Here is a 27,261-nt window from a genome sequence, read left to right as displayed (position 1 = left end):
TCATAAACTACAGTCATGGTGTAAAATGACGATTACAAGCCTACCAAGTTTTGGTTTTCACGTTGCCTAACTTGTGCATCGGTGGCTGTGCTGCAGCATTAAGGAGAGACTTGAACAATGTAGTAGATTTGGAGATAACATTAAGGGGAACATTTACATTGTGAAGAACAATGAGTTTTCCAAATATGTTTAGGATCCAGACACACTATGATTACAGAAATAAAATGGAAAGAAAAGGGTCTCTGAAAAAACAAGTTTGCAGATGGACGCTTTTAACAAAGGATTGTGAGTCTGTGATAATAATCTATATCAACGTTCAGCTCACCACTATCTCGGTATTTTCTCATGTTACTGTTGAGAATATATCAATCCATCAATAAATGAACAGCGTACAATAATTGGGCATATCTGCCAGAAAGTATTACTCGGTGAGGCCAGCCCAGGTCACCTCATGTGGAAGAAGGAAAGATCTACGGACCGCTTCCATGACTACATGGATGACTCATATCAACTCAGCTGTGACTGAGGATGAATTATGACCCTTCAGAGATGATCCAACACCATCCATAAGCAGCCCTATGGCCCCACTTTTTTTTATAATATATATAACAGATATTTTATCACAGCAGTTACATTTCATGGTGAATACCGACTGCTTTTCTTTTTTTGCGAATAACCTTTGAATTGTCATTTGTGGTATCATGAATGGAAAGTCACAAAGCAAGTTCAAATTGTGCTTGCAAAAGGGCCCCAGTGTTGACATAGTCAGACAATTATTGAAAAGGAGATTTCTTGACATTTTATCGACCTAATCCATGTTTTGTCTTACTGCCCAACATTTCCTCCTTTTTACATCAACAGCGCCGCTTTCATCGTAAATTAGGACATAACATTTTCTTTCTCCCACAGAATTCAACACGGGTGTCCCATGCGTAGCGGGCCGTAATGGGCATGCCTTATAGCCGTGGCGGGGGCGGGGGGCTGACCAGACGTAGGGGGAGGGGCAGGTTGGGGCTCCCTGGTAAGGAACAACGGACCACTCTATTACCGCTTGTCTCTGGCAGACCCTCGAGCCGCTGATCAGGACTTTGTATTGTTTGTACACATATTCATGTGTGTGAATATGTGTACAAACAATCTGTGTACAAACACACTCTACATGCCCCCCCCACACACCCCCAGCCATACCATACACCCCATGCACTCATATACACTACACTCTCTCACACACACACACACACACACACACACACACACACACACACACACTACACAGCCCCCCCCCCCCCCCCTCCCAACACACACACACACACTACGGGCCCCACATACAAACACACCCATACACACACACACACACACTACGGGCCCCACATACAAACACACCCATACAAACACACACACACACACTACACGGCCCCACATACACAGACTACACACAGAGGTTCTAGAGGAGCAGGGTGATTTATGAGTGGTGGAGAGCCTGGAGGTAGGAGGCTGTTTATCCACAGACATGTTGACCAGAGCATTATCTGTGCTAAAAGACCGCAGGGAGGTAGACGGTACACTGTAATTAACCCAGTAAATGCATCAGACTTGAGGGGCAAAGGGGCCTCCTCATGGGGATCCTCCACGTAGTGTTTAGGTCAAAGCTGTTTTGTCATGGGTTTGTTTAGTGTGATGCACATTTCAATTAGATTTTGTTTTTAGAATAGAATTAGAATATATTAGAATATAGAATTATATTTGACAAAAAGTATAAATAAATAATAAAATACCAAATGAAATCAGGAGACACACGGTGACAGATTATTTATTTGTACTACATACTATGCACAGAGTATATTCTCCTGAACTTGACAATGACTATGGGGTAACTGTGACTGTTTTTAAACATTGCATGGACATTTCCGCATGTTATATTTTGTCTGTTTATCCTAAGTACATTCATCAACCCTGTATCGTTAAGAATCACAAAAGTAATTGAGTCGCTCTGCTCACTGTTTATTGTTTGCCGGCACGTTTACATTTTCAGTAGTTGCATCGTTAAAGGACTTTCATTACATCTTATTTGTATATTGCTAGCATTATACTCGCTATACATATCAAGCCATAACTGTCATAACTGTCAACAAGCCATTTTACACAGGGAGCCAAAGAACAACAACTGCTCACCATTAGTAAACATGAACACAAGTACATGATTACTTTACCAATAGTGTGCGCATTAACTGTTAGTTAATGCTTGCATTAACTAAATAATGGTTAATTAATGTACCCTTATTGTAAATTGTTACAGACTATGTAATCTCAAGGCACGGTCTGTGCTGCAAACAATGTATTTATCTTCCCACAAGTACTATTTTCATCATGTTAATATGATCCAAGCCCTATCCCGGCCCTTGTGCCTGACTCTGTGGTCTGTCCCTTCGGTGACACCGGTGCGGGGCCTTAGCGTGGCTCCTGCAACGCGCCACAATTACAAACCACTTCCCATGTCACAACAGAAAAGGAAATCAGCACGGGCTAATTGCTCCAGCGTGAGCTGAGCTGGCAGGTGAATTTTTGCAAAGGATGCCCCCGAGGGTGAAGGGTGGGTGGGGTGCGGAGGGTGGGGGATTATGTGTGAGGGGGTCATCGACTGGCTGTCGACTGAGCTCTCCTTATTGGCCTCCTCGCGTGAAGACCCGTGTGTGAACTCGACAAGATGACTACAGGCCGCCCCCCGTTAATGGCCACCAGTGTGTTACTGCAGGGTGTGGGGCGGGGGGGGGGTCCTTAAAATCTATCTTACTTCTCCACACAACAGCAGCCTGGCGTGGCTTGTGGAGACCTGCAGCTAGACCTCGCTGCACCGTCTTTGGCCTCAACAGGTTTATTTTGTCTGCAGGAAACCTCTTGCCTTAATGAGCGCTTGAATAAGGAAATGTGCGGGAATAGGAAGAATGTGGCCCCCACGTTCTGCTAAATTGAACGAAGCATTGTACCTGGCTCTGCCAAAAAAAAAATTGTAATATAAAATATATATATATTTTAGCCTTTAAGGCGGAGAGTCAATCTTCATTCTCTGAGAGCTTTTATTTTTTAAGATGTCGTGTAGACATGTGAAATTTCATGAGTGCCAAACCAAATAAAAAATAATTGATGGCTGCTCCTAGGTAGATCTGCAAATCCGAATAATTGCACTTCTCCAGTGACACACACCAGAGTACACAGCAGTTGATTGAATAATGATTATGACGCTGTTTGCTCGCGTCAATAAGAACAATGAAACTGAAGTATTGTTTGGCTATTAAAGATCCAGGTGGTGGAGTGAAACGGTTGACATTTAGACAACAGCCATAGCACAATCCAACACAATGCGGGGACTTGTGCTTTTGAATGCTCACACGTACTAAGGCATGCTCAGAATGTTTACACAAGGCGTTTCGGCACAGTGCTCCGCACTCATGGCTATCTCGTACTGTTTGCTTAAGAAATCATCCGTGTCCGGTATCAGGCACTAAAAATACACTTAAGACTGTAACGCACTCCTTTATGGTAAAAGAAAAGGCTTTAGGTGCACTAAAGGCCAGCTTGTTTGCTGTACAGATACAGTTGATTAATGTCACATTATGTAGTTCTTAAGTCCTTTGTTCTCTTGAACTTGATTTATGGTTAACTTTTTGAAACAGTAATTCATGTGTTAAGGCTTCCCCTCCTGTACTGCTACTGGCTGAACTCCTCCAACCTCGCCATGCCAGTTCAACTGTATTGATTTAAACAGGCATCCGTGACGAACCTAATGAGTTAAAGTGTAGCTCCAAATCTTTGTCGAACATTATGACTATGCTTAATTTAAACCCCCAAAAAAGTTTCTCCTTTTTTATTTGAGATCTGGTAATATAAAAGTAATTCAAATGAGAAACATAAATCATGAGATAAATATAAGATACCATGATCACTTAATTATTTAAACCGCCAATGATGGTCAGTCAGTCGAAGCAAAATGATTGTCATTTTATTAGGTGTTTAAATATGTAAAACACACATTTGTTGTCAAAATACATTTTACTCAACACAAAAACATAAAATGCCACACAAGCTTAATAAACAATCTACATTTAAAAAAAAAATACTGCACTTTTTGTATGAAAGAACCACTGATAAAAATTGTATATTCATGAGCGAAAAAACATTTTGTGAAAAAACTAACCTTTTCAGTTAGTTTTTGGGAGCGACTAGAAATTTAAGTTGAACTAAAAGCAGAGATAGTTTTTTGATTATGCAAGTCTAGCATATTAGTATGGAGCACTCATTAAAAGCCCACAGGCTGACTATCTTTTTAAAAAGATTTTAAATGTTCAGCAGTTTCCATCTGTCTTTGGCACAGTCAGTGATTGATTCCCCTTGAAACCGCTGACAGCTTCAGAATCTTTGCTCGTGGCAATATAGTAATTCTGTACCACCAATCATAACACACCCCATCCCTTATAAAATACATATGGGTCAACAAGCACATACAACAACATACACTCGTTTTTCAATTGTTTTAAAAACAGCAGTTGGAAAAAATCACGTTTTATACATTTATCCTAACGATCATTCTTTTTGGTTTAAAGGTATTCCGTTTTATACAGTGCATTGCGTTGAGATTATTTATTTTCCTTGGTTTTCCTTAAAAAAATATATACAAAATGCTAAATAAAATAAAAATAAAAATAAACACGTCTCACTGGAGAGATTTCCCAAAAATTACAACTTTACTCGTATTAATCTGAAAATGTGTGAAATACTGTAAAAATAGACTTGGATTTTGGATATATTTTAATAAAACAGTTTTCTAAAAGCTTTTCTCTGAGACAAACAAGGCACTTAAGCCATTTATTAATATCATTTTTTGGCAGAAAACAGATGTATGTACATAATACACAATAGCGAGGGAAGTTATGTATACCTTTATATAGGCACATTCCCTATGTGAGGCAGATCTCTGGACGGACAGCTGTCACAATTGTTTAGACACTTAAACACTAAATCTCTTAAATGATAAATATTATTTAGTAGCTTTTCGTGTTGGCCTCTGTAGTCACTTGGCTGTAAAAGTACCCCATAGCCTCGGAAACTAAATGAAAACAGCGTCTTGTGTTTGGTTGTTTTTCTTTTCTTTCCTGAAGGCCGTGTGCGTAAGTTACACAAAGAACACCGCAACACGGTAGAACGAGCTTAAATGCCTCCAAAATGTTTCCATTCGACACCCCGCGACAAATGTCTCAACACCAGACAGCTCTTTGATCGTTGATCGTGATCCTTAGGCACTAGTGTGTGTGTGTGTGTGTGTGTGTGTGTGTGTGTGTGTGTGTGTGTGTGTGTGTGTGTGTGTGTGTGTGTGTGTGTGTGTGTGTGTGTGTGTGTGTGTGTGTGTGTGTGTGTGTGTGTGTATCTGTTCAGCTGATCGTCTCAGTCTTAGGTGGCTGTGTCGGGGGCTTAGCTGGCTAAGGGGCTGCCCGGCTGCATGGGGAGAGGGGACTCATGGTGCTCCGTGACCTGCATCCCGAGGGCTAGACTGTGGACGTCCTTCTCCTCCGCCGCCGCCGCCGCCGTCGAAGGGCCTGACCCCATGACCACCATGCTCAGGTCCTGAGGTTCCTGCTGGGCCTCTCCTCCTCCTCCTCCTCCTCCATCACCGTCTCCCTCTCCTCCGCCGCAGGCCAGGGCAGCGTCCCCGGCCGCCCTCCTCATCCTCTCCCCCTGCTCCAGCCTCACGCGCCGCTCCTCCGCCTCGATCTCCTCCGTGGTGGGGATGGAGTTCTTCTTGGGGCGTCCCTTGGGCTTGGTGGGGGCCTCATGACCTCCTTTCAGCACCTGGAGTTTGCGGACACACACACACACACACACACAGACACACGCAATCTCAGAGGAGCCTCTTCGTGATGTATGGCAACAGCAGTCAAAGGCAACACGGTTATTATAGTAATTAAGAGAAGACGTATTGCCACTGGCTTCTCTTTTTTACACTCATTCGTCTTTAGAGTTAACGATTTGAGGTCTTCCCTCCCCCCCCCCTTCGCTCTCTTTTGGTGCTCGGGAGTTGATGGCCCAAATACACAACGTTTGCTCTCATTATCGCCATCATCCGTCAAATCCTAGAGCGCAGGACCCCCTCCCCTGTTTCACTATCTCCTTCCACATGTCCTCTTTCCCTGCTTCCCCTTCCACCACCCTTTGGCCTTTCAGGTACTCTGTCTGCCTCTCCGTCACTTCACCGACAGCTGTGTTTGAGCCTTTTTTGTGTTTTAGATTTAGCATTAGCTTACGGAAAGAGAAGCACGTGATAGCTAGACATATACAACGTTACGGACAACACGCTGTTGACTTATGGAGGTTAAGCCAAGTTGAAGAAGAGGGTTGTCTTACCATTTTCTTCCACTTCATGCGTCGATTCTGGTACCACGTCTTAACCTGAAGCTGTGTAAGGCCGAGCGATTGAGCCAGGTCTAACCTGTAGAAGGGAAACAAAGTGTCACATTCAGACATGATGTGTTTTTAAGGCTTAATTAGAAAAAACACACTTGCTTATATATGTATCACAGGTATAGTGCCAATGCTAATATATTGACACTAATAATATATGCATGAAATATATTATTAAATATATTTCAAATATTCCCATGACATTGTATCCTGCGAATCTTTAGTGCCATACGCCACTAGATTGTAAGGCAAACTTTCAATTAATGCAACACTCAGACAACCTTTTTATCCAATTTTTCAGATGTATGTATCAGAAATTTTCTCTGAGTCTCCCAAGTCGATTTCAAAGTTAGACTCTCATAAGCATAGATCATACACCTGCAGCCGAAGGGAGCTCTCGTTGAGTCCTCTGTACCAGGGCCTCTGATGAACTAACATTGTGTTGTGCTGTAGCCGGTTGATTGTGGTGGGTACATTGAAGGTGGGAATGCATCCACCACATGTGCCCCGAACCATGACTAATGAAGCTATTGGTTGGTTCGGGGTAACGCTACACCTCAGGAAGGAGCAGATAAACGAACAAGGGGATCTGTTTTGTAAAGGACGAGGGGTGGGTGGTGGTGGGGGGGGGGGGGGGGATACGGGGGTTATCAAGGTTCTGAAATGTGATTTCCTTTAACTTGACTTTGCTCCCTTCAAAGCCATCTGGAGGGAAAACGCTGGGATTGGCTCTCACTCTCTTCAGACATTCAGAGGGAACTCACTTTGATTTGAGGAAGTGGAAGAACCAGAAGGGAGACAGAAAAAAAGGAGAGACTTCCTCTTTGTGAAAATAATAGTGTGTGTGTGTGTAATAGTGTTTGACCCGTATATTAAAAACACATGGCGGTGAGTGCATCGATCTAACCCTGTAGGCTGCTACATTATGTGTGTAATAACAGTACGGGGAGGGGGGGGAATGGCTGCACCAGTGGTAAAAGACTTATGTTATTTTAACAAACCACACATTTTTGAAGGAAATATTGATAGTTAATGAAAGACCCGAGCAAAACCATTGTTGAAGCAAAGTGATGACAATAATGATGATGATGTTTTAGTCATTGAATACTGGTATTTAGAAAATATTAAAACGATTAGGATATGGCAAAATAAATGTAGCACTGTTCCGTTTTTTTTTTTCCTTGTTTCTTTAACGTACTAAACTTCTCTTTGGGCTCCTCCCCCTTACAAAGACTCGTTAGTTTCCTTAAGGGACATGACATTTAAATGTTGCCCCTAATTGAAGTGGAAGCCGTGCCACGCCTTTAAAGGTTATGAAGTGAAGTGATAAAAAGGGGATTTCTCTTTTGTGCCGCTTGGGTTTAGCCGACAGCCAGGGGTTTAATGAGTTCTGTGCAGAGTGTCAGCATCAGGTATTTTGACAGGATGTAGTGCTTTAGCAGTACATCCAGTACTACAGGGTTTCTTGGTTAGTTTTGATCACTTGTCGTGCCTTGTCGTGCCGTGCCCGGGGCTCGTCCTATGAGATGAAGCCTGGCTGACTGCCATCTGCTCACAGGGTGGGCCCTCCATTGATGTATTCCTATTGGATTCCAGGTGGGGTCTTTCTTTCTCCCCACATATTAAGGGTCGGGATTGAGAGTGCAACGTTTTTTGTATGTATGTCTGAAGCGGTGATAAAGCGGTACAAAGCGAGCATGTTGCTAACGCTGTATGGACGTGTCTGGGTGCAATAGCAAAAGCGTTGAGTTATGCTGCATGTGGCATTCAGACAATTTAACAGCCCGTGTGTTTTCATTTATTTGATCATGTAAAAGTGAAGGCTAAAGCAAAAAAATGAGATGTACTTTATGTACACCTGCACCTGTATAAGATGCTAGTTCGATTGGCATTCAACCAATGCAATGCAGTTATGTTCGCTTGGATTGGCATGCGACCATGTTTGACTCGAACAAGGCCGTGTTTCTTGGTAAAAACACTCAAAATTTGTCGGGTTAAAATGTTGCTGTCGCCTCAACGAGACGGCTGATGTAATACCCTGGCAGAGACCAATTCACAATATGAAATACCTTCCCTGCAGAATAAATCAAATAGGTACAGTATAGTTAAACACTGCTTAACCATATGTGTGTGTGGGTGTGTGCGTGTGCATGCATGCGTAAATGCGTGGGCTTGCAAGTCAATGCATGCCGTGTGTGTGTGTGTGTGTGTGTGTGTGTGTGTGTGTGTGTGTGTGTGTGTGTGTGTGTGTGTGTGTGTGTGTGTGTGTGTGTGTGTGTGTGTGTGTGTGTGTGTGTGTGTGTGTGTGTGTGTGTGTGCGCGCGCATGCCCATGGGCGCAGCTGCACGTGTGAACTTGTTTACGATGTTTATGTTGACCTTTGACAGCGAGCAGCTGTGGCCAGCGTACGCCAGGCCAACGCCAGGCCAGCATAAGTCAGGCCAACATCAGCCCAGCCTACGTCAACGTGAGGCGACGTGTGAAGCGGGGCTGGCATCGGGCCGGGTGTCCGAGTGTACCAACCTGTCGGGTGTGGAGAGGTACTTCTGCTTCTGGAACTTCTTCTCCAGGCCCATGAGCTGCAGCTCGGTGAAGATGGTGCGGCTCCGGCGCGGCTTCTTGAGGCGCGGCCCGCCGTGCTCCGTGTCTGACTCACTGCTGATGCTGACGGGCGTCTGGCTGGGCGAGGAGTCGGAGCCCCGTGCGGGGTGGTGCTGCTGCTGCTGCTGGTGGTGGTGTGGATGATGGGGGTGGGGGCTGCTTGAGAGCAGCGGCAGGTGCTGGGACACCCGGCCCGGGGACGGGGGCTGGTGGGCGGGTACGCTGGGGGGCTGCCGCGTGATCACGGAGAGCGGGTAGGAGCGCAGTGAGGATGGGCCTGGGGGGGGGGGGGGGGGGGGGGGGTGCGCAGTACGGGGGAGAGAGACGGTACGTCAGTTGTTGCAATACACCCGAATTGAACAAAGCGGTCAGGCTAATAATGTCTTTGGCTGATGTGTTCCACCCCACCCCCACACTCTTATCGACCGTGGGTAATTGCTCAGACAAGGCTGACTATTTAATTGCTCAGTTTTAAGTATGAAAAGTGTTTTGCGTCGACCCCTGCGATGCCCGGGGTTGCGATCTTGATGACGCAAGCCATGTTTTACAACGCTCCTGTGAACCCGTCAGATGAACCATTACATGTCAGAGAAGGTTTGCAAAAACACTAAATAATCTGTGGTCCCACAACCGGCGGACACACAATTGCATGATGCAGAGGTTCTAATCTACAGTCCCACACACACATCTACAAACACTCCTGTCTACATGCATATAGTTCCTTCTTGCCCTCTTTTTCTCCACCACTTTCATACTTCACACACAAATGCACACACTCTTCACGGGGCAGACAGAAGCTACAAAAGCATTTTTTTGTTGACGCCAGGATCAATAAAGCGACTCACAGAGGACTTCACTGGGGAGTGAGTGTCTGGGAGGAGGGGCATTCTGAGGGGAGGGGAAGAGATCAAGGTTATGGGTTGAATAAAACAGAATGTCTGCCTGAAAAATCCTTATGCCCTGTAAGACCACTGGCTTTCATTAATTTACTATATGCCCGTAGTCCATGGTAGGTAATGCATGTGTGTATGATGCACATTGATCAGTGTGCCAATATTTTGGATTTGATTATTAATTGATTAAATCACAGGGGGGAATTAAGGTGTTATGGCCGCACGGATCAAAAACAGAACCAACAAATAAAACATATTAAGCTGAACATTTAACGAGCCACACCACAAACAACAAATCACTCAATGCCATCGACAGACAAACCCACACAAGCAGCCACATTGAACCAGTTGTCACATGCACGCACAAACACATTTACACACATTCAGACAAGCACACACATACATACATGTTCACACACATGCATGCACATACAAGCACACGTACGCACGCACGCACATACACGCAAGCACGCCCACACACACACATGTAAAGCAGGCTGACTATAGCTGGATGGAGATGACGGAACAGGAATAATATATTTGAGGTGACACACTCCATGAGTGTATTGCTTGCCCTGCCGCTGATATAGCAGTGAAGCAGACGGACACCGACAGAAGAGACACAGGCATGTGTGTGCACGTACGCATCTCCATGCAAGACGTGTGTACTAGTGAAGATGTTATCATGCACGTCTTTTATGCTTTCATGCTTTTTGCTCTCTCGCATTCTCAGGGTGAGGGGGGGAGAGAGAGAGGGGAAGAGGTGGGTGGGGGGGGGGGGGGAGAGAGAGAGCGCACAAAAAGCATAAAAGCATAAAAGCATGAGTGGGAGCAACCAGCGAGACGGAGAAACCATTTCAGGGCACACAAATACACTTTACTTCGCTGTATGAGACAAACCATGTTATTATTATTCCGGCTGTTAGAACGGCTGGAGGAAGTCAGTCCATTCTGAGAGGATGGAGGATACATAAAATATCATGCACATATTATATAGCTGTATGCTCCCTAGAGACATCCTCACAGGTGCAGCCGCACACACGCACACACACACACACACACACACATACACACACACCCTCTCACACATACACACACACACACACACACCCCAGACGCTGCCTAAGGCTCATCATGACATCATGCTAATACGCTTAGATCATAGCTAATCTTCCAACGTGAGACTGCTGCTGCTGTTGCAACAGGTCCAGACAAGATATATTTCTTGGTAGTAAACTCTCATATTTTCCAGTTACTGTTTGTCCTTTTTTTTTTTACATGCCATTCTCCTCTTTCTCCACATTTCTGGCCTATCGCTCTTATTCGGATGTATAAATGAAGCTACTGCCAGGCTCGGAGAAACTGAAAATGTTTCACCCTGTGCCGGTCTAAAAAATTAAAAGAAATCCCTTTGAGAAACGTCACCAAGACTTGCTCCGGCTTTCTCTTTAGATTATTGTAAGATAAATAGAGTAAGGGACATGCCTGCGCTGGGGGAGACGGCCAGCCAGTTCAGTTCACGAGGCCCAGATCCGCCACATTGTTGACAAGCACCGAAGCCCCTTCTGTAGTCTACAAATAAACCGTTTGAGCAGCGGTAAATGCTGATCTCCAATGCAGAAAGCGCAGTGATACTCTTCATAAGCACAATCGGAATGTGAGGATCGGCAGAAGTGCTTACGGTAGTCGCTGCAGAACACATACCCGATAAGAATAGACCCTCAATAGGCCATTTGCAAAGCATTCACTTCAGCAACAACTCCTACCGTTAAATACCCCAAGCCTAATTCCATCCCTAATCCTCCTAACCCTAACCAACACAACCTTTTGACCTACTGATTATAAATTTGCAACAGTACGACACGACAACAGAACTATATATATTGTAAAAAATATACACTTTTGCTGAGTGTTAAATGACTCATAAAATTGCAAACACAAAGTACAATCAGTTCTAACTCCATAACTCATTAAAGGCCGCTGCCAAATGCTCTCTTTTCTCCCAGTGGATTATTTATGGCTGCGTTGTGACATGTGGGGATGAACTTTTCATTGTTTTGGGTATAAACCCTGCGTTGACAGCTTTAGGGTGTTCAACGTTCAGTCAGACAGGTCTATATTCTGGCCCTTCACTCAACAGGCTCCAGCCTTGCCCTGTGTGTGAGAGCCTCTTAATCTGCCCCAACCTGGTGCTCTAATTAAAACCGTTCACCTGTGCTGCATGACAGATTTTCGCCGCTAAACACCCGTCCCTGCATGGTTGGCTAAATGTAAGGTGTCAAGAACGTGTTATTGAGTTCTGAGCCCCACACTCCTTATTTTCCACCGCACAGGGCCGCTCTGCGCCGTCGCTGTGTTTACTGTGATGGTGTTGCGTTACCTCTGAGTGTTAAATAAGCATTTAAACATGAAACCTGATCCACATCCATTCTCCTGTCGTAGCTGGGAATCAGCCCTGAGCATAAGCTACATTTATCAATGGTTTTATGTATCGTTTTGTTCATGTACAGGTATATTTGACACTGTTTATGTGGGAATGATCTTATCCACATTTCAAGGTGTGTGTGTGTGTGCAGGGGCTTATGCATGTGCATGCCTGCATGGATCCATGTGAATGCATGCGTTTGTGTGGGTGTGTGAGTGTGCCCGTCCATTCTTGTGTGTGTGAATTAATGTGTGTGTGTGTGTGTGTGTGTGTGTGTGTGTGCAGACACGTGTGGGTGCGTGTGTACTTAAGCTTTCAGATGTGCCTGAACACCAGTCTCAATTGTGTGTTTGTGTTTGAATTCGATGCAATGCGTGTTGACATGGCGGAATCAAGTTCTTAACCCTAACTTCTTTATTAACGACAGGCTTTATTGTCTGTTCTGCGGATTAGGAGTTTAACATGGAATGGAGAAAACACTTTACTCTCTGGCATAAGCCATGGCTGCATCCAGGCCAGTCCTACAACACCACAGCCGCGCCTCGGGCCCTTCAGGGTATACGCACACTCCTATTTTGCAATTTTTCATCGCCCTGTCAGGTGAGATTACACCGTAGTTGATCTTTATCTTTCCCACCTCATCCAGAAAATGCCACTAAAAGCCCTGCTGTGGATCCCGCTGAGAGATGGGCCTCCAAATGAAATATCGTAACCTTCCATTACCCTCTTCTGGCTGCTCTCCCCGCGCAAGATAATGAGCCGCTGTGTGTCAGGGGCGAAGCGTCTCTGTCTCTCTGACTGTGTTATAGAACAGCAGCCAATAAATGATTGTCACTGTGTCCGCCGAGATTCTTTATTGTTTGCGCTGAAGAGGTCTGTTTCCTGACACACTGGTTCCTGGGACTACTGTTTATCAGCAGAAGAGAACAGCGACGCTCATAATAGCAGCGAGAAGCAAGAGGCCATGCATAAGTGGAATACCAACAGTAAATTATACAAAACAAACTATTTGTCAACAGGATGAGATGACCCCCTTTCCCCTGTCCTGAAGTCCTGGCAGGCACCTCTGTATTTTAGCAGCCCCTGCTGGACGAGAGGCATTATTGCACTTTTTAGGGCAAAGAATGCAGAACTTTCAACTTTCACTGCTGGGGGGGGGTACCATGAGTTGCGGCGGTCCACTGTTTGGCCCTGGTCCTATAGGAGCCTGCCAGATTCTATATCAAGCACTAACAGCCATTGAAGTTGGGGAATATAGTGTGTCTCACACCCCCGCAGCCACAAATAAGTGGTGGGCACAGTGTTCTGATATGCAAGGCGGGTTACTCTATCCATTGGAACAGGGAAACGGAGAGGTGGTGGGGGGTTAAACCCCAGTCATAGTGCCCTCTAGCATACGCCCATCCACATGAAAGAGATGAGAGAATTGCTTCCTCTATTTTTATCCTCTCACCGATGTCATCATCGAGTTGCAGTGGCAATTATTTCTGAGTTTAAAGCAATTATCATAATGATTACTACTACAGCGTATGACAGTTTTATTGTTTTGTTGTGTTCATTTCACATTGAATCACATTTAAGCAATCAATTATTTCTTATTTATGATCTGCAGATAAAACAAGCAATCCATGCTCAAAATGTATTATTTATTTTCTTGCTTATTCTGTGTGTTTGTGTGTGTGCGCGTGTGTGCGTGCATGTGTGTGTGTCTTTCTGTGTGTGTGTGTGTGTGTGTGTGTGTTCATTTGTGTTTCTTAGTGGGAGATAAAGAGAGTGTGTGCATGTGTGTATGTGTGTGAGAGGGAGAGAGGGAGATGCAGCGTGGGTTAGGATGCTGTGGAGTGTGTTAGAAGTGTGTGTGTGTGTGTGTGTGTGTGTGTGTGTGTGTGTGTGTGTGTGTGAGAGAGAGATTCATTGACTTAACAAATGTATCAACAGCTCTCTAGATAGGTAGGACTGTGTTTGATATCAAGCCACACTTAACCACAGTGTGAATTTGGTGCATGACACCAAAATGGGCAATGTTGCGGTGTAGTTATAAAGTCAAACTTAAGCAAATCAAAGATGGAGTGTAATCAATAATAATGGATAATTTAATTTATCATGGATTTTTTCATAAATCTCATTAATTTGAGATACACGTATTTATATATATATATACAAAGCTAAAGCATCCTTTATTTGAATATAGATTTTACTCCAGCCATATGTCTTTTTGTGAGCATGTTGTAGAATTTTTAATTGATGACCCATATTATTTTGAGCATAGTATAAATTGTAGTACAAAAATTGTGTTAAATAATTAAAGTCTTATTCATGAAGAATATATTTTTGGCGGGACTTGAATTGATACAATAAATCATAATGAATAACAAACGCATGAGCCAATTAGTCAAATAAAACCGGCTACAGCTATGGAATAGTGTAAGGGTTGTAGGCCTATGTCAGTTAATGAAAAATGGATCCAAACTCAATTGACTTTCACTGATTTTAAGTAAAATCCTTGAGAGAATTTTTGAATAATGCTTCATATCATTATTTTTGGGATAAAATATAATGCATGTAGGCCTACATAGACTTTAGTATTGACAACGATGATTTAGGACTGTGTACATCACATTCGTTCTCAAAGCTATTGCCTTTCTGTTTTGTGCCAATTCGGTCATAGGGAATATTGAACGTGAATGTTGGCTTATAGGCCTACATTTTCACTGTAACATCACATACAATCCTAAACCAATATCACCTAATGATCAAGTGTCAGTGGAAAAAAAAGGGGAAAGAACCCTTTCAAATATCACTTAAGGGCTCCTCTCGTTGATCAGTCTAGGAACATAAACTATCTTACCTGAACACGAGTGGAGAGGCTTCGGTCGAACGATCAGCGACGGACAAGCCGAGTACAGAGAAAGTTTCTCAAAATAATCACACGTTTCCTTGGAGAGTATCTCGTCGATCATGAAAGTTTTATAGCGCCGCCTCGCCGCCTTCAGCTGCCCGAGGGAGGCGAGCCTTAACTCGGCTTGACAGTGCATGGCTTCCCGCTGCTGTTCAACCGCTGTTCAACAACAACAACAGATTTCGTTCACCCTAAAATGTTTGAAACGTGATAGACGAATAGCTACAACGGGATTCGTTATACTTTAATAACGATTTTTTGATGTGTATATTTGTAAGCAGAGCTTGTGGTAGAGCTAATGCCTCCTGCTCTATCGCAGTGTAGTGGAGAGCGTTAGGCTGAGCAGAGCGCCGCGGTGTGAAGTGAGTACAACGTGCTCACACCCACCGCTATATAAACCATCCCAGTACACTTCTTTACTGGTCCATCCCTGGACAGGCCAGATTGTCAATCATACGCTCTTTCTCTCTCAATCACTGTCCATATCTATCTATCTTTCCCTCCCTCCCTCTGTCTCGCTCTCTCTCCACCCCCTTTCTCCCCCCTCCCTCTCTCCCTCTCTCTTTCTCTCGCTCTTTCTTCTCTTCCTCTCCGTGCTCATTCATTACAGCTCACAGCGTAGACGGCCACTATCGTAGAGATTAGAGGTGTTGGGACAATTTGGTTGCACGGATTGTTTATTTGAATCGTATTTGGCCTATAATAGGCCTAATGATTATCGTTTGGATAAATGTTTGTTGATGATACATTATTAATTCTGACAAGATCATGGATTAGGCCAGGTATGTTGCCTTTAGTCTATTTATCTCCAACTTTTGACTTTTGACGTGACTTGTAATTAAAGTGAAAAACAACGTTTGAATTTCATTGAGTCAAGGTTTCACGTTGCCCGTGGGCCTATAGAAAAAAAAAATATATATATACATATGGGCTATAGGCTATTGCAGACATTATTCGTTGATCTGGGTGAGAAATTCTCAGGGTTAAACCATCAAAGGGATAATGCTGATTACTGAAAATAAAACACGATGATACAGCCGTTTTGACAAATCGGATGCTTTTGTAAAATATATGAATGACATACATATATAGGCTATTATCATTAAATAATAATTATTATTTATAATAAGAATAAGAATAATAATAATAACTTTTATTTGAATAAGAATCGTGTAATATTATTAAATTGTGGGTGCATTCCTCTCTGTAATTTATCTCAAAGTTAAAATATAAACGTGTAAATGTACAGAAGCCCGGTATGGTCTACGATAGACAGGCTTCTTAATAATAATAACTTAATAGAGGTAGGCCTACGATGATTTCAATCCGTTTTCCCCTTTTTCATTCCTTTTTAATGCCATTGTAAAGAGTTCACTCATGTGAAATTGCCTATTTATTATTTATTAAGCAAAAGGCTGGGCTAACATTTAAAAGTAGCAAATTATGCAGAACAGATGGCTTGGTTTGTATCGATTTTACCTATTTCTTTATTGCTGTATAGCTTGCTTTCAGCAGAAATAGACGGATAATTCATTGCAGAAATCTAAAAAAAGTAGGCCCACATTAAAAGAGCAGGCCTCCAGCAGCATGGGCTTCTGGCACAGGCCTATGGCTTGTAGGCCCTTAAAAAACGTGAACAGAAAACTGTAGCGAAAATCTACGCTGTGCTCAAATAAGGTCTATATCTTGTGTTTACCATTCAAATCCAACCTCACATTCAGGCCTCTAGGCCTATGCTAATCAACGGTTCTTTTTTTGTAAGTCATTTGCTGGTTTGTCCTTCGTTTTTCCAAATGTTTCGCATCTTAAATCTACTCAATACAAACAACACGACCATTATTCATTATATATTATTATCTCTCGTCGCAGCACCATTCTGTGTGTGTGTGTGTGTGTGTGTGTGTGTGTGTGTGTGTGTGTGTGTGTGTGTGTGTGTGTGTGTGTGTGTGTGTGTGTGTGTGCGTGCGTGCGCGTGTGCGTGTGTGTGTGTGTGTGTGTGTGGGCCTGGAGCCCGACTGACGGACCTGATGGGCCCCTGAAGACGCGCTCCCCTCTCAGCTCAAACCAACCAAGGACAAACATAAGGACTCCTGCACCCAGTGTAGCCTATAGCCTTCTGGGTATAGAAACCTATACGTATAGGATGATGGATGGGACCGATTGTTAAATGGAACTTGATAAAACACTACTGAGAGTCGTAAAATCATCTTCCGAGTCATTACCATTACATATAACTCGTTGCTTTCCTAATGCATCCATAATAACCCCTCCGTGTCATGGTGGGAAAAAAATTATGAAGGTGGAGGAAATATCAGCTTTTAAAGACGCTGAGGTTATCTTGGGGGTGATGATAGAAAATGAGAACTGATTAACCGTTCAAGATACTCCCCTCCTATGGGTTTGGAGCTCATTTCGCGAGATAGGGTGGTGAGTGGTCGGAGGTGTTTGGGATAACATCACGGCACCACATGAACCCAGCAACCTGAGCTTAAGGGCCCGAGAGATGGTGGCGCGCGCTCTGACTATCCCGCGGCCTCGGCGCAATGCTTGGACAAGGGAGGGGGTCCGGGGTGTTGGCGTCCATGGTACTGGATCCCCCTCTATACAGACACGTTGCTGCTTCTATAAAAGTCCACACAGCAGCAACAGCAGCTCCTGAACTCTAATCCGACAGCTCTGTTTGCGGGAGACGCCAGGAGAGATCACTCAATTAAACCAGTTATGCTGCGCATCAGCAGCAGCAGGCCATAAGGGCCTTCCGAGTACCGCGGGCCCGGTGTCGCGGAATAGGGGATACCCTTCATTAGGACGCGACTCCGGGAGCATCGCGGTTGCAATCCGACACGAGGCAGATTACAAGAGAAGAGATACGGGGTGGGGGGGGTGGGGGGTGCCAATGGACCTCCACTTTTGGATCCTCGGAGCTTTATAAGGGACACGCTTGTTGCTGCACCGCGGGAGCTGCTGTTGGTGGGCCGTAAGCACTTTCGGAAGGGTAGATTATGACCTCAACGTGGACATTAAGGGATTTGATTGGCCCGTGGTGAAGCAAGCCAGAAGCAGAGGCCACATCATGATCTGCAGCTTAGAGGAGCATATTTTTAACATCAGAAGTTGAACCAATTATGGGACAGAACAATGCTTTTTAATTATAGGCTACAATGTGTGCCGTCCAAATCATGATACAATTATACCGTCATACTCAAAAGGAAAAATATATACTATTAAGATTTAAGTTAAGCAAGTTTGCAGTTGGCCTAATTTGTTAGAGAATATGGGCTGAGCTTTAGTCCACGCTGCAACACTTATATACAAAGTGGCTAAGACAGTAAAATAGAAACATGCTAATTGATTTAATTCAGGGATATATGTGGCGCCACCTATAGATTACCTCATAACCTCTGAGAAAGCATATTAGTTTCCCATGTGACATTTATAGAGAAGGCTGTTGTTTTGACACAACTGCATGGAGTGCCGTACAATAGCCAGCACTTCACTTGATCCAACACAAGTCATCTGACCCACCTGTAAATAATACCAAATGAATCGCTAAGCTAGAAGACATTCTGTCGGTGTGTACTGTAAAGCTGCCACAAGTCACGTACACAAAAACAAGACACGTAGTGAAATGAACTTTGTAATATACAGTAAGTGTTTATAAAACATGTTGCAATATCAGGAGTAGGATTATATAAAATAATTAAATAAACCAATCAACAGAATGGTTGGTTGATTAACATTTAAAAAAAAGAAATTAAACCAGGATTTAAGCAAATGTCACAGAAGTGTTGCTGGTTGATTCTGCTGGAATACCTGAAGTATTGTAAAGACATTTAGCAACAATTTTAAGATGCCTTTTCATAATGTCCATAAAAAAAATCCAATGTCATTATCAAATTGATTAAAATACATTTGAACAGTATAAAAAAAAAAAAATTGATACCAACAGCATGTTTTTTTCTTTTTTGATGGCTTGGGGTATATCGTCTTGTTTTCCCCATCAATGTTTTCCCCAACACATCCACTCCCAGTATTGAGAAATCAAATGGAATACGTTGACAATTGTATGTAGTTAAAATCACCTTAAAAGTAAACACTTCAAATCTCAAACTAGTATCAAAATATACAAACAACCTGAGTATACACATATTTTGTCCAAACAAAACTCAGGATATCCCTGTTTAAGCAGTCCAAATTAAAATAAAACAAAAAATACACCATCTTTTTTTTTCCCCCATCCAATACAAAATGATCCTCTCAGTACCGTCTATGTCTACCCTCCTGGTTTCCACGTTGTCCGCCCCGGTGGGTCTCGTAGGGACGGCCTCCGCCATTGTCATGGTGACGCCCACTCCGCCTGTCGTTGTGGTGATAGTTGTCCCTATTGTGAGGGTTCTGCTGGTGACGGCTGGACTCATCTGTGTAGCGCTGACTCCGGCTGTGGTGGGTACTGCTGTTATCGTTAGCGCCGCCGCCGCTGTTGTACTGTTGGGATGACTGTCGCTGCCAGTTTGAAGAGTTGTCCTGTTGCCAGCCGCCGACGCCACCATGGGCCCCGGTGCTGGGCTGGTTCCTCGGTGCAGCTCCGGCTAAGCCCCCATTCAACTGCTGAAGCTGCTGCATGTGCAGCTGCAACATCATGTTGTTCATCTGAGGGGGCAAGAAGAATACAATGAAAACAACAAATGTAACAAGGTGCATTGTACAGACCTGTTTTATACATCAATAGGCTTTTGTGATATAGCAGATGAGCTGCATGTCCAAACTTAAGTAAAAACCAGTGTCCAGGCACATTAGGTTACTCTGGACCATGCCACAGGGGATGAGGACCGAATAGAAACGTACCACAACATGCTTCTGCAGGCTGTCTGGAGAAGAATATGACCTTTGATTTTGAGGAGGAGGGGTGTAAGGAGGGGAATTCCACTGGACCGGGTTTCTGTGAAGAGCAACAACAACAAAACTGTTCCAAAATATTCCCTTCATCTTGCATCTTGTGTGCACAAGGTTATGGTAGAATACTTATTCTATGCCTTTTTTGTGCCGCGTCACCAAACGGTTACTGAATAAATGTAGCCATATTAAAAAATAAATGTAAATAGTCATTGCTGTTCAAAAACATTATGCCTATAGATTTGTATATCGGATGGTTCATCAACCTTTTTTTTTTTGTTGGGTAATCCATGTAACAAACTTACACTCGGCCATGGGGGTTGGGAGTGCTGCCAGGGCTCGTGTTTTGCTGCTTCCCGGGGCTGTTGCTGTGGCTGCTTCCTGTGGTACAACAGACAGAGGGATGAAAGGGGATGTGCATTATGTTCAATTGGTGAAAACATGACTCGACTCATGAATACAATCTGAGAGGCGGCTACCCTGGAAATCCAGAGTTCTTGCGAGGACACAATTAGAATTTTCTCAGCAAGTCACTCTGGGAACAAGCAATATAATCCCTCCCCAATGCCCCTCTCCCAGCGCATTAATCACATTGGTGTATCTGATATAGGCAGGCCAAAAGCGTTGCTGTTTTACCGATCGGATACGGCAAGTCTTATCTATTGGTTAGCTCAAGCTGCTCTGGATACGTCACCCCTTGTATTATTTTGATTGGTCGTAGTGTTATCCAATTGCGTGCAGTGATATTTTCAAATGCATGCTTGGGGCCGCCCCTCGAGTTGGGCCATTTTCATTACTCGTTGCCAGACCCTACAGCTTTCTAGATGTGGGTCTGGATTTCCAGGCTAAGAGGCGGTGGCATTTCACCCCAAATTAAAAATGCAAGCACCCTAATAAAACACCATTGTTTAATGCTTTGCTACAGCTTTGCAGGGTTGCCAACTCCCGCGTTTGCCACACGCTTTCACCTTCAGCCTCCCACTCTCACACTGCCCGAATAATTCTCATGTCAAAATACTGCGACAGCAGAGATGAACAGGCACACATTTTACAGTCAAATCATAATGGTTAAACCAAGCGAAAAACTTTGACTCTAGAAGATAAGAGTTTTCATAAACTGCATGTTTCATGTGGTGTTTCTATGGAGCTGCATCTTAAATGACTGATGAGGGAGTGAGTGTTGATTGGACAGCTGGTCAAGCTCACACCCCGGAGCCAGCTTTCAAGCAAAATATTTTCATATTGGAAACAACAAGTCTAACATTCATTAGTGAACAAAAACCTGTGTGCCCTTTATTTGGTACATGTCTAGCATTGTGAAATTGTAAGTATTTCACTGGGTGGTAGTAGAAGTCTGGCTATATCCTTGAATCTTAAGCTCCCACCCCATGTGTAAACTGCATATTATTTTAAACCATGACGTTGAATTCAGTCGAAATATGGGCAGGTGATTAAGTGCACTGGCGCGTACGCGTAATTAAGCCCATGGCATCAAAATCGCACTCCAGCCAAATATTCAAAGTTGGCAACCCTGGGCTGATCCAATAATTTCATAGAATAATTGTATAATATATCTACCATAGTCTTATAGTCTCTCTAATAGTCTTATTAGACATCGTTTTCGACCAGCAAACATCCTAAACGATTCCCTTGTTAATGACACTCACCTGATCTGAACTGGACACCGATGGTCTTGCCGAACAGCGTCGTCCCATCCAGCAGCTGCATGGCGTAAGGCACCGAAACCTCATGTCGGTACACAGCGAAGCCGAACGTCTTCTGTTTTCCTTCGTTGTCTTTGGGAATCTTGGTTTTGCAGAGAGGTCCAGCCTGCGAACAGCGGACAGGCTCAGCACACAAGAGGTAGAACACCCCAGTACACCACAATCAGGAACTTACATATTATTTACCATAAGTAACTTAACGTTATTTGTACTTCATTCAACTTAGGGCTTGCCGAGCCATAATACTGGGATAAAACGAAGTATTATATGGCAATATAAAAAAGATAAACGTCGAAGTATTAGCCTCAAATGGACACTAACGTTATAGAATATAATCGGTTATTATAGATTCATATTAAACAAAAAATATATATACAACTTTTAAGTATTAGGGTTAGGGCTATTATGGAGTTATGTTGAACTGTAGAAAATAAACTCTGAACAAGAAGCCTTATGCTAGTTAGCCACACCAAGCTAGCATCATGTTACCTGTACAAACAATTCAAACAATATTTCCTCAGACACTCTTTGGTCCAAATTTCGAATAAACAGAGTTCGATCGGCTTCTTCTTCAATGCCCATTGTACCAGCAACAATACAGCCCCAAAGCAATGATGTATCTTGTGTAAACAAACGATGGCTAAAATCTGTACGTAGGGCCTTCTCTTGCCGTAAAATAAAATGCTGCCGTTATATGCCCGCATCTGTCGTAAAGCATTTTCTGATGTAAAAGATGGCAATATTCAAACCAGCCTTTAGGAGGCAGTAGAGTAACGTGCATTGTATTGCTTTGAAGTTAAAACAAAAAAAACACGAATTACCAAATATATAATTGTCAAGGTACGACGACCACATTTGTCTAATGAATTAAATATATTTATTCATATTTCTCAAATACAACATTTGTTTTATGTCCCTTTATCACCTTATAAATCCGGTTCAGTCAGTTTGCTGATGCAAACGTCAAAAAAATACTCATGTACAGTATATATACTTGTTACATATAGATTATTAGCTTAAATATAATAATCTATATGTAATATATATATATATATATATATATATATATATATATATATATATATCCTCAACTTCTGCTATCATGAGTTAGTCTACCAATGAAAGAAAGTGTGTTAAGGTTCATGCACATTTGTATTTTTGGTGAGGCTGTCTGATAAATAATCGTTTCACGTTCCTTCCTTTGTTTATTTCATCATAAACTTTGCAATGTGTGTTCTGTTGAAAGTGTGTGTGTTTTATGTGTTTGTGTGTGTGCTCCTGTGAATATAACATTGGGGAGCAGTAGAGGTCAAGAGTGTGCGTGTGTGAGGGGCTTGACCACTGCCTTAATCAGATGGGCCTGATCCTGTGCCCTCCATATTAATGAGATTGATTGGAAAGGATAATGATTCTCTCCTGCATGCCTTCGAAACATCCTCCCTGGTTTGGGTGTGGGGGTAAATCACCTATAAGCAGTACAGATAAGAATAGCACGTCAAAATCAATTTTTAGTACTTTGTCCTTGTGTTTCCCTTCTTGTTGGATCACTCATAACGATCAATTATCCAACCCTATGCTTTTCCGCCTTCACAAATCTGTAGGCATCATTTCAGATTAACTTTTAGTATGAATTACAAAGCTTACTCTTTATTTATGAAATATGAGCTTCATTGTATTATATTAAAAAATGTTCTTCAACAGAGCTTGTTATTATTAATTTATGCTAATGTATGATGAGAATGTTGCCTGCAAGTAACAATCTCCATACTTTTAGAAGTTTACAGTACTTTGAATTCACAGTAGGTGGCGGCATTGATCCGAATCAAGTTATCTTACAATTACTGGCACTTGTTCACACCTATTATGTGCGAATAAGAGGTGAACGATACGTCGAGGCTATATAAGATCCGATTTTTTTCGTAATAAGGCATTAAGAATTTCTGACTTTGTATAAAATGCTATAATGGGCCTGTGGTTCAAAGATAATGACTATTTTGAGTTATTCATTGTGCATTGAATTGTACATTGTACAGCATCGGATGTTGGATTCATTCATTACAAAAAATCCAATCCAGGATGTTCTAGCAAAATTGTAATAGAATGACCATGAAACCACTGCCCTCATTAGTCATGCAAACTCAATATCCCACAGAGGACACCTAATTCAGATGATTTCAGTTTTTCCATATTTAAATGCTGATCCCTTTAAACTGCAATGTTGACCAGCTGATGAAGTCCACACAGTAAACATTGACATTAGAGTATTGCATGGAAAGCTTCTGACTATTCTAATTATGAGACTCTATATAACAATGCACTGTTGCCCTTCTATTCTCCCAGCTAATTTAGCATAACATTGTGCAACCAACAAAATAAGCAGTCTTCAGTATTAGGATATAACATATTGAGTTCATAATGCCTTAAGAGGGGCGATTTCTTTTACTGTTTAAAGGACTGGAGTCTTCAAATAAAATTTGCTCACACTGTTTTAATTCAAATTAGAAACATGGCCTAATAGGGAGCAGAAGCCGAGGGCCAGATCACACACACACGCCGCACGCACGCACACGCACACGCACACGCACACACACACAATCCTTGGGCTGATGGGGCATAATGGGAGCAGGAGAAGAATGGTGACTGGTGGCTTACCACATCAGGTTAATCAGCCTTCATTGGCCTTCAGCTCCTCCTAACCCCTCCCTCTCCCCTGCTCTTTGCCAATCCTTTCCTCCTCATTCATAATCCATGTGGAAAAAGAGCAATAGGGTGGTGTGTGTGTGTGGGTGAAGTGGGGGTCATCGAAGCGCACTCAATATTCTCCGGACAAATCTTTAATTGCGCCTCTGTGATGTCATCGAGAATCCTGCCGCCCAGTGCGTCAAGCGTCCCATTAAATTGCCTGCACACTCACACACCTACACACACACACACACACACACACACACACACACACACACACACACACACACACACACACACACACACACACACACACACACACACTCCACCACCACCTTCATTTAAACCACACTAAACCACTATTGGACAGCGGCCCTATAGAGAGGGTCTCTTTCTTGAGTCGCTTGTACTCTCTAAGTGTCAGGAAATGTAATGCCTCTCGTTTGAGTCGAGCTGGGCTGGCACATGTCAGTTATTATTCAAGAGCAGGGAAGTGTGTTCTGGAGGGCCCTCTGAGCAGGGCCAGCGCCATCGACTCGGCACACAAGACGATATACCCTCTATTCCCTGGATATTTAACCAGGGACTACTGTTCAGTTCTGATCTTGGTGGCTTGGATCTGTGCGTCAGTGCAAAGAGACACTTACTTAGTGCAGGATTTGCACAGTGCCCCATCCCGGACGTTGTTAAAAATAAACATGAGAGGACTTGTGAAGAAACACAGTGACACACACATACGCACAGACCAGAGTGCAAGTGGCGTCCATTTTTTTTCCCTCCAGATTTCTCTCCCATTGCAACATGCTTATTATCCCGATATCGACCGTCCATGTTGCCGCACCACTGACAATCTGTGACTTCATTCTATTGCACAGCTTTTCACCCTTCTCTTCTCTTCTTCACACAAACAACACAAATACATGCATATTCATGGAACACAATGCGGACACTTTCGCATGCACACACATTTCCACCCTCAGACAAAAACAAACAAACAAACATGCACACATGAATATAAACACACACGTGCACACAAAAATGGACACTTGCTTGAACACACACAGACATACACACACACACATTCACACAAATATGGACACATACAGAGTTGCATGGGGGAGGCTACACCCTGTTGCTCTTCTGCTGCAGTGCTGGAACTCAGTAGCAGCATGGGAGACAAATCTGGCACCAAGCCCCACACCTACAGCCTGACTGCGGCAGGGCACCCCGCTCTCCTCCTGTGCACCCCACTGCCATAACAGCACCCATATGACATGACTTCACCCACTCCCCAGCCCACCCTACCATCCCCCCCACCTCCACGCCTACGCCTCATTTCCACCGAGGCTTCTAATGACTCAAATTAACTAAAACGATTAACAGCAAGAAGGAGGGGGGACGGGGGGGGGAAGCAGGGGTCATTTAAAAAAATGGAGTCAAAGGCAGCAGACACACACACACACACACACACACACACACACACACACACACACACACACACTCCCCCTTTTTCTGCTGAATGAACAGAGGTGTCAGCACATTGTAAAAGGCTGGGCCATCCAGAGCACAGCACCCCGCCTCTAGAAGTCCTTTTTCCAACGCTGACATACAGAGGGGGCTTTTTTAATCTACAGAAAGGCTGCCTTTCCTATAGGGGGAAAATAATGGTTGTTGTTTGATGCTACTACAGGGCACCGTTCCCATATGTGTATGTTTCCATTATGGTAATACAACAAGTAGGTGGTTCTTTTTGACTCGTACAACAGTGTTCGAATACCCCTAGCCTTGAGACCTAATGGCCGACCTCTAAGAAGTCAGCGATGCGAGTGGAAAAGAATTTAGCGTGCAGCCGTGTCATTTCACGCCGAGCCTATCGGAATTGCCAGAGTGTTTATGACGTGCGTGAGAAGGTCAGGCATTTCTCAATCTTGTTGGTAACGCTCGGTGCCCAAATTAATTGCAGAATTTGTCCGGTTTATGGAATAAATGAATGGACTAGAGACTTTTAAAATTGGTATTCAACCTCAAAGCAAACTTCCAAATCTACTGAAAGCTCTCTGGAGACTTTGGAGTTTCTTTATATATATATATAATTTTCTTTTTTTTCTTCTTTTTCATTTCCTTCCCTGCCTTGCTCCGCGCTCCAACCCTTTATCTTCACTGTCAGGGTAAAGCACATTACTTCAAACCAACACACACGCACAGCTCCCAGCAGTGTTGGGTTCCCAAAAAAAAAAAAAAAAGATCTAATTCAAGAGTAGTTTGACATATCCGGCAAGATGGGCCCATGTCAGATCCATTGGATGCTATTCCACAGGTTCAGATCTGTCATTGTCACAACTCATATTCTGACTGTTGCTCTGCTATTCTTGGCTTGTCTGTAGTTTCTCAGTCAAAAAAAAACAAAAATGCCTAGAATGCCTCGTGACTAAATGCATGTAGGATTGGACATGCATGAATCACTTTAAATTGCCAATATATAAATAGGTTGTAGGTGAACTTAAAATATGTGACCTTTCCCGGATTCCCTCTGTTGTGTAGAACAGCCTCTGAGTTGATTTCTATAGTATTTAAACCGGGACGTTTTTTTCCTATAAAGGAAAGGGATGTTTAAGCACTCTCCCGAGTGCCCTAAAGAAAAGCTAGCATTAGCCCATTTGCATCATTGTGTACATAGCAGCCGAGAAATTGATT

At 43.3% G+C, this 27,261-nt stretch overlaps 2 protein-coding genes across 2 annotated transcripts; both read right to left on the bottom strand.

Moving 5' to 3' along the window:
- Window positions 1–5,463: 5,463 nt before the first annotated feature.
- On the bottom strand, window positions 5,464–15,404 carry barx2 (BARX homeobox 2; the record flags this gene model as incomplete). The annotated part of the gene is made up of 4 exons (XM_084466350.1): window positions 5,464–5,841; window positions 6,394–6,478; window positions 8,974–9,328; window positions 15,218–15,404. The coding sequence occupies 4 exons, from the start codon at window positions 15,402–15,404 to the stop codon at window positions 5,464–5,466; spliced, it is 1,005 nt and encodes a 334-aa protein (XP_084322476.1).
- A 3,214-nt stretch (window positions 15,405–18,618) lies between these two features.
- rbm7 (RNA binding motif protein 7) lies at window positions 18,619–22,544 on the bottom strand. The gene is made up of 5 exons (XM_084466824.1): window positions 22,375–22,544; window positions 21,829–21,991; window positions 20,467–20,542; window positions 20,114–20,207; window positions 18,619–19,918 (listed from the first exon to the last, which is right to left on the bottom strand). The coding sequence occupies exons 1-5, from the start codon at window positions 22,465–22,467 to the stop codon at window positions 19,526–19,528; spliced, it is 819 nt and encodes a 272-aa protein (XP_084322950.1). The 5' UTR covers window positions 22,468–22,544; the 3' UTR covers window positions 18,619–19,525.
- Between the last annotated feature and the right edge of the window lie 4,717 nt (window positions 22,545–27,261).

Source organism: Micromesistius poutassou (genome assembly GCF_964030765.1).
Source record: "Micromesistius poutassou genome assembly, chromosome: 4".
In the NCBI taxonomy this organism is placed as follows: Eukaryota; Metazoa; Chordata; class Actinopteri; order Gadiformes; family Gadidae; genus Micromesistius; species Micromesistius poutassou.
This window is presented reverse-complemented; position numbering and strand designations above follow the sequence as displayed.

What these genes read in the sequence shown, in the direction of transcription:
- rbm7 (XM_084466824.1), bottom strand. Translation starts at nt 22,467, where the DNA reads ATGGGCATTGAAGAAGAAGCCGATCGAACTCTGTTTATTCGAAATTTG. An exon ending in CGGTGTCCAGTTCAGATCAG is followed by an intron (nt 20,543 to 21,828) that starts GTGAGTGTCATT and finishes GTTGTACCACAG; the next exon opens with GAAGCAGCCACAGCAACAGC. An exon ending in GCCTGCAGAAGCATGTTGTG is followed by an intron (nt 19,919 to 20,113) that starts GTACGTTTCTAT and finishes TTGCCCCCTCAG; the next exon opens with ATGAACAACATGATGTTGCA.